The 12,315-nt window shown below is 47.0% G+C and overlaps 1 protein-coding gene across 1 annotated transcript in view; it reads right to left on the minus strand.

Annotated features, from left to right (window-relative positions):
- LOC116984428 (SUN domain-containing protein 2-like) overlaps positions 1–12,315 on the minus strand; it is a gene marked incomplete at its 5' end in the record, with an annotated part of 55,013 nt that overhangs the window by 15,146 nt on the left and 27,552 nt on the right. The window contains one exon of the mRNA XM_033038582.1: positions 9,006–9,081. Coding sequence (XP_032894473.1) covers positions 9,006–9,081 — 76 coding nt within the window. The remainder of the gene's footprint in view (positions 1–9,005; positions 9,082–12,315) is intronic.

The raw sequence follows: 12,315 nt of genomic DNA on the forward strand, positions 1-12,315 counted from the left end.
GGAAGCTCATTCCACACAGCTACCACTCTCTGAGTAAAGAAGTTCCCCCTCATGTTACCCCTAAACTTCAGTCCCTTAATTCTCAAGTCACATTTCCTTCTGTGTCAATCAAGGCTCTGCTCACCCCGCTACGTACAGACTCTACACATCACGGCCAGGCAGGGGTGGAGGAAGAGGCCAAGCTGCCAGCATCTGACACTCACCTGCACCCTCTCCAGCGACTCGAAGGGCAGCATGTTCCGAAGCTCATCCAGTCTCTGAAGGGTTACCTTGCCCAGCAGCTTGATGATGTGGGCTGGTGTCAGTGGGGGAGGGAGGCGTATGGTTTCAGACGGTCCACCGCCCCAGTCCAGCCAAGCCCGGAAGTCAGCGGTCAGCAACTCCAGCTCCTTCTACATTCTCTGCACACGCACCTGCAGGCCAGCCTAGGAACAGAGCAAGACAGTCAGCTTGGGCAGTATGGTGGCGCAGTGGTAGCAGGGTGGAAATGTCAAAGACCAGAGGCATAGCTTTACGATGAGAGGGATAAAGTATAAAAGTGATTGATTTTTTATACCAGGTGGATACCTGGAACAGGCTCTGCCAGGATAGGCGGTGGAGGCAGATACGATAGAGGCATTTTGATAGTCGTAAGGACATGCACGGAATGGCGGGATATGGATTGTGTGCAGGTAAGCAAGATTAGTCATCTTTGCATCATGTTCCACATTGACATTGGAAGCTGAAAGGCTATTCCCCTGCTGCTCCTTCCTCTCACCCACATTTCCAGCACTCCTCTGCCTTTCATGTCTGCTCACCCATTCCCCCACTGGCCATGGGAAAGCTTTGATCAACATTTCTCCAGTGACCGCCTGAGTCAGATTCAAGTCGTCCCAGCAACAACACCTACGGGCGGCAGGAAGGTCAAATCCCACCTTGGGCGTGAGTGTGTGTGTGTGTGTGTGTGTGCGTGCGACACCTCTCAGGTGTGAAATTAAACGCTGCCTTGTCCCTGGGTGGCAGCTCTGGCCAACATCTCCCAACCACAGCCACAAAGCTGCAAGTTTCACTGCTCTTTCTGCCTGGGGATTTTGTGCAGTTTAGTTTAGTTTAGAGATACAGCAAGGAAACAGGCCGTTTGGCCCACCGGGTCCACACCGACCAGTGATCCCCATGCACTAACTGTCCCAGACACACTAGGGACAATTTTACCAAGCCAATTAACCAACAAAGCTGTATGTCTTTGGAATGTGGGAGGAAACCGATGATCTCGGAGAAATCCCATGTGGTCTCGAAGAGAATGTACAAACTTCGTACAGTCAGCACCCGTAATCAGCATTGAACCAGGGTCTCTGGTGCTGCAAGCGCTGTAAGGCAGTAGCTCTACCACTATGCCACTGTGCCGTCCTTGATTCCACATTTACAGACCGGAGCAGACATCTATACCATGTGCGGTAACCGTCAAATGACAAAGATTACCCCGAGAATGCTTTAGATCTAAATAGGTATGAGTTGTCCCATGGATTTTTCTCACGAGGGAGGTGAGCTGGCCACACAGAAGTGGGCAGCTAACGAATGGTGTGCAAACCACACACACGGACGTGGAGCTCAAAGCTGCACAGCATAGCTAGTGTGGAGAAACCAGCTAGCAAGCTGTCAGAATGCATAGATGCTGGTTTAAACCGAAGATAGACACAAAAACTGGAGTAACTCAGCGAGTCAAGTAGCATCTCCAGAGAGAAAGAATAGGTTATGTTTCGGGACGAGACCTTCCAGAAATGTCACCTATTCCTTTTCTCCAGTGAATCAGTCTGACCTGCTGAGTTACTCCAGCATTTAATGTGTAGCAAGTCTGTGCAGTTGTGCACAGTGGTCGGTTCAGTGGTGTTGGGAACCTGGACGACTGCAGTATGGGTCCTTGCTGCTGATCTGGAAGCACAGGGCTCAGGTCTGCAGAATCATACAACACGGAGACAGGCCCTTCCGCCCAACATCGAAGCCGACCAAGTTACCTCACAGTGCCAGAGATCTGGGTTTGACCCAGACCTTGGGTGCTCTCTTGTGTATATTCTCCCTATGACCGTGGGAGTTTCCTCTGGTTGCTCTGATTTCCTCCCACATCTGAGGGGCGCCAGAGACCTGGGTTCGATCCTGACTGCGGGTGCTGTCTGTACAGAGTTTGTACCTTCTCCCCGTGATCTGCATGGGTTTACTCCAAGATCTTTGGTTTCCTGCCACACTCCAAAGACGTACAGGTTTGTTGGTTAATTGGCTTGGTATAAATGTAACATTGTCCCTGGTGTGTGTCGAGTAGTGTTAATGTGCGAGCATCGCTGGTCAGTGCGGACTCGGTGGGCCAAAGGGCCGGCTTCCATGCTCTATCTCTAAACTAAACTGAACCGGCAGCTTTGTACTTCATTCAGAAATCAGTTAGGGCAGGCTGGAGTGGGATTCAGAGGGTAAATTCAAGGAGGTGCACTGCCCCTGCTGTCATTCTTGGGTACTCTCTCTCTCTCTCTCCCAGGGGCGGAAATCGCGATCAAAACAAGGGGGGGGGGGTCACAATTCCTTGGTAGCCACGTGCTTGCACGCACACACACACACATGCAAGGCTTCGGCCGTGGGCCATGTGGACGGTAACATTGGGAGCTGACCTGGTTGGTGACCGACTCCGAAGTCCAGCAACTGCAGCTTCATCCACCCCGAATCGTGGGGCTTGAATTGACCCGTTTGCAGGGCCTTTCATTGCCCGGCATGGTTTAAAATCGGCCTGTGGGGGCTTCAACATCGGGAGCCTCAATCGCCTTGATGCAGCAGATTGATTTTAAGCCGAGCCGGGCGATGAAAGGCCCCACGAATCGGCCAATTCAACCCTGAGAAAACGTCTGATACCCGCTTGAATCTTTCAAAAGCTACAATGTGATAAATAACACTTAAACAAATAAAACTGAAGCAAATAAAGGCAAACAGAACCGACCTTGGAGGGGGAAAGAGAGATAGATATGGGAAAAAAATACTAAATAACGTGTTACCTGAATGAAGGACCTACTTGCAAGCGAGCCAGGAAACCCGTTTGAACCGTTTAAATCTTTCCTATCCACCAATACATCCAATTAGTTCAAATGGTAACTGTACCCGCATCAGACAGCTTTAAGAAATTCCCCGTGAATACCTTCAGTAATACTTGAAGGTCAAAACACAATTGGTAACACATCGTGTTAATACGATGTTATTAGAGACAATTAACAATCGCTTAACAGTGACATCCCCACTGTCTCGCGGAAAGCAGAGATTTTATTAGATTTTTTTTAACCGAATTTCAAAATCCAAATTACAAAACATGGGGGTGGGTGATTGCCCCCCACCTCTCAAAACATGGGGGTTGTGCCCCCCACCCCCACGGGATTTCCTCCCATGCTTTCTCCCACCCTTCCCTTTCAGATCTGCGAAGCACATGCCACTAGCTGCACTAGTGCTGCAGCCAATTCACATGCCATTCCCACTGCAAGCATCAGCTGCATCAGGAGGACAGGCCTGCAGTGTAAGTGAACGTGCAACTAGACAAAAGCACAGTGAGAAGCCGGGAGGGATGGCTGATTGAAGCCCATGCACAACAAGGAGGGAGGGTCAGCCAAATGTATTTGGTTTTGTGATTGGCAAGAGGGATGGTCTATTTTACTTCGGAGTCACGTGAGTGATTCCGTGAAGAACCCGCTCAGCACGCATGCGCGACATTACGCCAGCAGTGCAACAAGCGGCTACAGCGGGAGTCAGGTGCTCCCGCTGCAATTTAAAAAACGGACCGTCAGGTAAGTGAACTGTGGTCGGCTTTACTTACCAAAGAAGAGCCGTCTGATTTCTCTTTCAGAAATAAGTACACCAAAGACAAGACTCTCAAAGAAATCTGTCCCCCGTTCGACCCCACCAGAGGAGCGTTCCATCAGGGGGGGGCAGCAACAGGCGGTAGGAACGCTAACCGAGCGCTCCGTTATCCCCGACACCGTGCCGAGCCCAGCTCCGCTAGCGCCTGAGCAGCGGGCTGGAGGGAAAGCTACCAGAAAGAGCGTCCGGCCGGTGGTTTCCGACACGTCAGACGGGGACATCTCTCCACCCAGGCGCGGGAGAGAGAGCCGCCTGAGCCGCTTGGAGCGGCTCTTGGAGCAGGTGCTCCAGCGAGGTGCGCCCCAGGAGGGGCGCTCTCGCAGAGGGAGGTCAGGCACTCCCTCCACAGTGCCTTGTGCACTGTCCATTGCTTCCTCCTTTCCAGAGGATAGCTTTGGTGACCAGGACTGGGCTGGTCAAGAAGAGGGGACGATGGCTGAAGATCTTGGGAGTATGCAAGGGGTGCAGGAACAGGAAGAGCTGCTTGGTGCAGTGGACCGCTACGTGGCAACCCCACGTGCAGGAAGACCGTTAGAAGCCAAACTAGCGGCCAGCATCAACCACCTCTCCAACAGGGCTCTACAGGAGCAGGTGGTCAATGATGCTTTGGAAACTTATACAGCGCCGGAGAACTGTGAGTCCCTCAAAGTGCCGGCTGTAAACAGCCAAATCTGGGGGCACGTTGGGCCAAACATCCGACACCACGAGCTAAAACTGCAGCGGATCCTCAGGCTCCTGACGTCAGCCATCACTTAGTTTGCTCGTTCCGTGGACAACACCGAGATGACCACCACTCAACAGGATACTCTCGCGCTGTTGTGTAATACGCAATTTGAGATTAACAACCTGCGTAAAGAAATCATAAAACCTGCCCTCAATCCTAAATTTGCGGGGTTGTGCAAAACCCCAGCCTCTGAGCTAGACATACTGCTCTTTCGCAATGACCTACCTAAGCGAATGAAGGATATGGCCGAGGCCTCAAAAACACACGTTCTCATGAAGGCAGGGCACGGGACGAGCAAACCTAGAGCACTAAACACCAAGTGGCAGCACCCCGTCGCGTCCACCAGTCGACGTCCACCATATAGGACTGGTGAAAGCTCGGGGTCCGCATTTTATCACCATAAGTCTTTTTTAGACCAGGGCCCAGAGCGGACCCCATGGAAAATGCGCCACCCCCCAACATCAACGCCACATCAGACAACACGCAAGCCTCGTGGGACCGGCGGGAACCAGAGGAAATACCCATAACCATGGAGGTAGGTGGGTCTGGTTCCTACCAGCATATAGAAAGAAGGGGCTTAATACTAACAGGAGGGAGATTACACCAGTTTAAAGCAGCATGGGAGTCTATCACGAGTGATCAGTATATACTCAATGGCATTAGTGGATACAAAATACAATTCATAACAGGTAAATTGCCACCAGTTCAACATTTACCCCAAAGGGTATTTTCCCTCTCAGTGAAAGAAAAACGAGAGGGACAAGTTGAACTGATGAGACTAATTACAAAGGGTATCATTGAAAACACAAAACATGAACCCTTGGAATTTGTATCAAATATATTCACTAAAACCAAAAATGATGGTGGATGTCATATCATCATTGACTTAACATCACTAAATATGTTTGTTAAGTATATACATTTCAAAATGGAAATGTTTGTTACTGCCAAACAATTAATTTCCAAAGGATACTACATGGCAAGCATTGATCTTAAAGATGCTTACTATTCAGTACCTATTCACAAGGATCATCGCAGATACCTGAAGTTTACCTGGATGGGGCAATTATGGCAGTTTACAGCGTTACCCAATGGTTTAACATCAGCCCCAAGATTATTCACCAAGATACTAAAACCAGCCTTGGCAATATTAAGAAGACAAAAACATATTGTCTTGGCATATCTTGATGATATCTTAATAGTAGGCAAAACCATGGAATTGACTATGTCAGCTGTATCAGCTACCAAACAGTTGTTCGAAACCTTGGGATTTGTCTTACATCCAGATAAATCTAAGTTGAAGCCATCCACAACTATGGACTACTTGGGCTTCACAATTAATTCAGTCCATATGACTGTAACTTTGCCAAGAGACAAAACAATTGCATTGGCACAATCATGCAACAATCTAATGGTCAACAAACGACCATTTATTCGACAAGTAGCAAGAGTAATTGGGAAAATGGTAGTAGCATTTCCGGCTACGCAATTCGGACCTTTGCACTACCAAAACTTACAAAGAGCAGAGGTACAGGCACTAAAACGACATGCAGGTCATTATGATCGTGTCATGAAGTTACCCACTGAAGCAATATCAGAACTACAGTGGTGGGCAGAAAACGTTTGGCATAGTTACAGCCCTATTGTCATCACTAACTCTACGCTAGTTATCCAAACAGATGCCAGTGCTCAAGGCTGGGGAGCAACTAAAGCCATATCCAGCACAGGTGGTAGATGGACTAACCCTGACTCGTCATTACTACTTACACTGGGCATAAATTATCTAGAGATGTTGGGTGCCTTCTATGGTTTAAAAGCATATGCATCAAATATGCATCACTTGCATGTTCGGTTACAAATAGATAATACTACGGTGGTGGCCTACATTAACCATATGGGCGGCATAAAATCGTTATCATGCAACAAGTTGGTTAACACAATTTGGCAATGGTGTGTCGAAAGACATATTTGGCTATCAGCAACTTACCTACCAGGTAAGTTAAATACAGTGGCAGACACCAGGTCACGTAAATTTAATGACAACATCGAATGGATGTTAAACCCCAAAATATTTGCAAAAATTGTCAAGCAATATGGCACGCCAGATATCGATTTATTTGCATCAAGGCTAAATCACCAGGTACCTATGTATGTCGTCTGGGAACCAGACCCTGAGGCAGCAGCGGTAGATGCGTTCGCGCTGGATTGGGGAAATTTCTTCCTCTATGCATTTCCTCCCTTCTGCCTCATTAGTCGGGTACTATGCAAAATACAAATGGACTCTGCTTCAGGTATTTTGATAAGTACCCGACTGGCCTACGCAGCCATGGTTCCCAATGCTCCATGACATGGTTGTTGGAACTCCGATGACATTTCCCAGTGACCCAGAATTATTACAACACCCAGTGTCTGGCATAAGCCACCCATGCCATGAAAAAATCAAACTCCTGGGTTGCAGATTCTGAACAGCCCATTGCTGGGACTGGGATTATCAGAACAAACTGTGAACACCATGTCAGCATCCCTCCGAACATCCACCAAAAAACAGTACTTGACCAATATCAGAAAATGGGAAAAGTACTGCCTGGATACAGGGACCACCTACACAACGGCATCAGTCACCAACGTACTGGAATTCCTGGCCAAACTTCACTATGAAGAAGGACTCAGCTACAGTGCCATCAACACAGCGAGAAGTGCCCTGTCTGCCTACTTAACACAAGCACCAGGACAACAGGCCATGGGATCTCACTGTAATGAAAGGCATTTACAATACCAACCCCCCTAAACCAAGGTACACCCATATATGGGATGTCAGTGAGGTCCTGACTTACCTCAGGGGATGGCCACCAGCCAGATCCCTCAGCCTGGAACAATTGACACTCAAAACGCTCATGTTAATGCCACTTGTATCCGCACAGTAGGTCCAGTGTCTACATCGGTTATGACTGGACCACATGATTACAGCTCCAGACCAGATCTCGTTTATGATCCAGGGACTGATCAAACAGAGCAGGCCAGGAACGCCTAGTCCAGAAGTGATATTCCGGGCTTACCCACCAGAACCACGGTTATGTGTCATGACCCACCTACTATCTTATATAGACACAACTAACAATATTCGAGGGAGTGAAAACGCCTTGTGGGTCAGTCATAAAAAACCTCATGGTCGGGTGACGAGCCAAACCATTTTGAGATGGCTCAAGCAGGTGCTAAAAGCTGCCGGATTTGACACTAAATTGTATAAATCTCACTCCACCAGGGCAGCATCCACGTCAACGGCTGAAATAATGGACCACATCCTGGCTACAGCAGGATGGGCAAGGGGAACCACGTTCAGGACTTTTTATCACAAGCCGTTGGCAAAACCTGTGTTATATGCAGAAACAATTTTACAGTCTGCAAATATTTAATTTAAGCCCAGGGGAGCAATTTTCTTTTTGTTGTTATTGTTAATAAATACCGTTTTTGTTTTTCATAAAACAGATTCATTGGTTGATTACGATAACACACTTCCTCCCTCAAAGACTTCGGCAGTGATGTAGTAATAACTGTTACACAGTTTGAAATCACAGAGCTTTGAAATCTTCACGGAATCACTCACGTGACTCCGAAGTAAAATAGTAAGATTAAACGAGAACTTACCAGTTTGAAGTTTGATCTGTATTTTATGAGGAGTTACGATGAGGGATTACGTGCCCTCCGCTCCCACCCTCAATAATATGGGTCAAATTCACAAACTGATGTCTCCTTGTCTTTACTATGTTTACTTCAATAACTGTATCTGTGATTCCACACCGCTGCTTTGAAGTATGGCGCGCATGCGTGCTGAGTGGGCTTTTCACGTAATCCCTCATCGTAACTCCTCATAAAATACAGATCAAACTTCAAACTGGTAAGTTCTCGTTTTATCTTACTATTATAGTGTATTGGCAGGGAGGACAGCCAATTCTGATAGGATGGCCGATTAAGTCAGACTTGGCAGCGGAAGGACGATGAACAACTTCTAATCTACTAAAACCCACACATGGAATTTTAAATATGCATTAGAAGCTCCTACTACTGTGGAAGAGTTTCAGTGAATGCCAAAATCCACCAGGTACTCACTGGTTTCTGACACTGAAAAGACAATTGGTCAGAAATATTGACCAAGGGTTTAGAGGACTGTGGGCCACATGAGCCCAGTTTGCCAACTTGCTTGGCAAGGCCATAAGTGATAGGAGCAGAATTAAGCCATTCGGCCCATCTACTCCGCCATTCAATCATGGCTGATCTATCTCTCCCTCCTAACCCCATTCTCCTGCCTTCTCCCCATAACCCCAGACACCCGGACTGCTCACGGGCAGCCATGACCTGCGGAGGCGGAGGGCTCCAGGAGGAAGAGCGAGAGTGCACGAGGATGGGACGGTCAGGGGTTCACCTGAGTGCTTTCCAGCGCGCCCAGCTTCTCAGGACGAGACCAGATACCTCTGGATGACATCAAGAGGCCAACACACCTGCAGAGGCAGAAAGGTTGCACTGAAGCAAGTAACATTCAAGGTTTGCAGTCGCCTCAGTCCGTTCACTGCGCTCAGTCTGCCTGGACCTACCTGATCTCCCAGTTGCCAAACACTTTAATTCCCTTTCCCATTCCCACACTTAACCTTTATGTCCTCAGAGTGAGGCCAAACACAAATTGGAGGAACATCTCATATGTTGCTTGGGCAACCTAAATCCCAATGGTATGAATATTAATTTCTATAAGTTGATGTAAACCTTGCATTCCCTCTCTCTCCATCCCTCCCCCACCCAAGTTATACCAGCTTCAAAGTCAACTTGATGAGTCATTGTCTGTAGTCTTTCTCACCCTACAAACAGCTAACTTTCTTTTATCATTGTTACTTTTTTGCATATCTTTCTTTCATTTGTTCTACATCTCTCTCCATCACTGCCTCTAACTCTCATTTCCCTTTCCCCTGACTCTCAGTCTGAAGAAGAGTCTCGACCCAAAACGTCATCTATTTCTTTTCTCCAGAGTTGCTGTCTGACCCGCTGAGTTACTCCAGCATTTTGTGTCTATCTACAGTGTAAACCAGCATCTGCAGTTCCTTCCCACACATTAACCTTTGCTTTTTACCACAAATCAAATTTTGGTTCCAATGGACCACTCACTTTTTAACCAACCTGTCAAATGGGGCCTTACCAAAAACCTCACTGAAAACCATAGTCTCCATGAAACATGCTGGCCTTATCAATTCTTTGTCACCAACTCAAACAATGTAACCATCAGTCAGACAGAGCCTTCCTGCAAGAACTCCATCCTGACGACCTCTCCTTAACTCAACTTTTAGACAATAGACAATAGGTGCAGGAGTAGCCCATTCGAGCCAGCACCGCCATTCAATATGATTATGGCTGATCATCCACAATTAGTACCCTATTCCTGCCTTCTCACCATATCCACTGACTCCGCTGTCTTTAAGAGCTCTATCTAACTCTCTTGAAAGCATCCAGATAATTGGCATCCACTAGCAAGAATGTCCTTCCTCAAATTTGGAGACCAAAACTGCACACAATACTCCAGGTATGGTCTAACTAGGGCCCCATGCAGAAGGAACTCTTTGCTCCTATACCCAACTCCTCTTGTTATGAAGGCCAACATGCCATTAGCTTTCTTCACTGCCTGCCGTACCTGCATGCTTACTCTCAGTTCTAAAAAACATTCACCTCTAAATGAATTTTATACCATTTAGAATCTATTCCAATAATTTGTCCTCCACAGGTTAAGCAAACTGGCCTGTAATTATTTGGGCTCTCCCATGCTCCCTTTTTAAACAACCGTATGTTAGTAATCTAATCCTCCTGTATTACTCCTGTAGTGAGGAAGATTCAAAATATCACGGTCAGAGCATCTATAATTTCTTCCCTGGCTCCCTTCAACATCCTGGGATACATTTCATCCGAGCCTGGTGAGTTACCCATTGACTAAAATGACCGACCCTTGATGCCTCCCCTTATTCTCTGCACATCCCACACAATATTTCACATTTGTTTACTGTAACAATATTATCCCCCTCGTATGAATAGCTACAACTAATCACGATTCACCTCCGGGGAATTAAAATCCAATAACATTGTCCTTGCACATTTACACTTGCTGGAACTTTGCTTATGAACTTGTTCTCTCTCACACCCTATTTGGGGTCAACAGTGCACTCACAAGTCAGCAATTGCCCATTTTCATCTTACATTTGACATTGACGACTTTCTAACATATCATCCTGTCTGAAGATAGTCGCAAATGCTGAAATAAGCTCAGCGGGACAGGCAGCATCTCTAGAGAGAAGGAATGGGTGACGTTTCGGGTCAAGACCCTTCTTCGATTTAAACCAGCAGCTGCAGTTCCTTCCTACACATATCATCGCTTTCACAGTTTACAGCGTTTCATTAACTAGTAATGTCATCCCTCAGTCTCCCTTCTCCATAATGAGCAGCTCAGAACAAAATCAGAGTGAAAGCAAATCATTCTCCAACATAGAACAGCACAGGAACAGGACCTTCGGCCCAATGTCTGTGTCGAACATGATGCCAAGTTAAACTACTCTCCACCTGCATATGATCCATTTCCCACCATTCCCTGCATATCCATGTGCCTATCTAAAATCTAAAACATTCTTAAACATCAACTATCGCATCTGCTTCCACCATTACCCCGGGAAGCACGTTCCAGACACCCACCACTCTTAAAAAACAACTTTGGGGCCATATCTATCTATCTATCTATCTATCTATCTATCTATCTATCTATTATTATATAAAACTCTCGCCCCATCCGTCCGACATCCGTCCGGCTGCCTTTCTGCCTTTTGATTCGTTCCCGCCGTGCGATGTCACAATGCCCGATGCTCGCAGACGTCCAATCGCGATGCCCGACGCTCGCAGACGTCCAATCGGAATGGATCCATTTACATGTACGGCTTCCGACCGCATTTCTTCCATTGATTCCCTGCAACTCCGAAACCGGACGCAGAATCGCCGACATCTTTTCCATTTCGGTAGAGATTTCACTTTTCTTTCTAAGTATCCGCTCCTCAATACATTTCGTCGTGTTAAAGTACACGTTTTTAATCAAATCCTTCCCCCCCCCCCCCCCAATATTTCAAAAATAAACTGGCTTCTCACCCACAGAAGCTGCACCAGCCCCAGCCCCTGCTGAACGTTCCATCGTGTGATGTCACAATGCCCGATGTTCACAGATGTCCAATCGGAATGGATTCATTTACATATGCCTATGCAGGAGCCCCAGCCAATGGTGAACGTTCCATCGTGTGATGTCACAATGCCCAATGCTCAAAGACATCGTTGCCATAGTGACAGTACAGAGAAGATTCACCAGACTGATTCCTGGGATGTCAGAACTTTCATATGAAGAAAAACTGGATAGACTCGGTTTGTACTCGCTAGATTTTAGAAGATTAAGGGGGTATCTTATAGAAACGTATAAAATTCTTAAGGGGTTGGACGGGCTAGATGCAGAAAGATTGTTCCGGATGTTGGGCAAGACCAGAACAAGGGGTCAAAGTTTAAGGATAAGGGAGAAAGCTGAATAGCCAACATCTTTTCCATTTTTGGTAGAGATTTCACTTTTCTTTCAAAGTATCCGCCCCTCATTACATTTCGTCGTGTTTAAGTGCACGTTTTTAAACAAATCCTTCTCCCCTCCCCCAAAATATTTCAAAAATAAACTGGCT

The sequence above is a fragment of the Amblyraja radiata genome, chromosome 20, assembly GCF_010909765.2.
Source record: "Amblyraja radiata isolate CabotCenter1 chromosome 20, sAmbRad1.1.pri, whole genome shotgun sequence".
NCBI classification, from domain to species: domain Eukaryota; kingdom Metazoa; phylum Chordata; class Chondrichthyes; order Rajiformes; family Rajidae; genus Amblyraja; species Amblyraja radiata.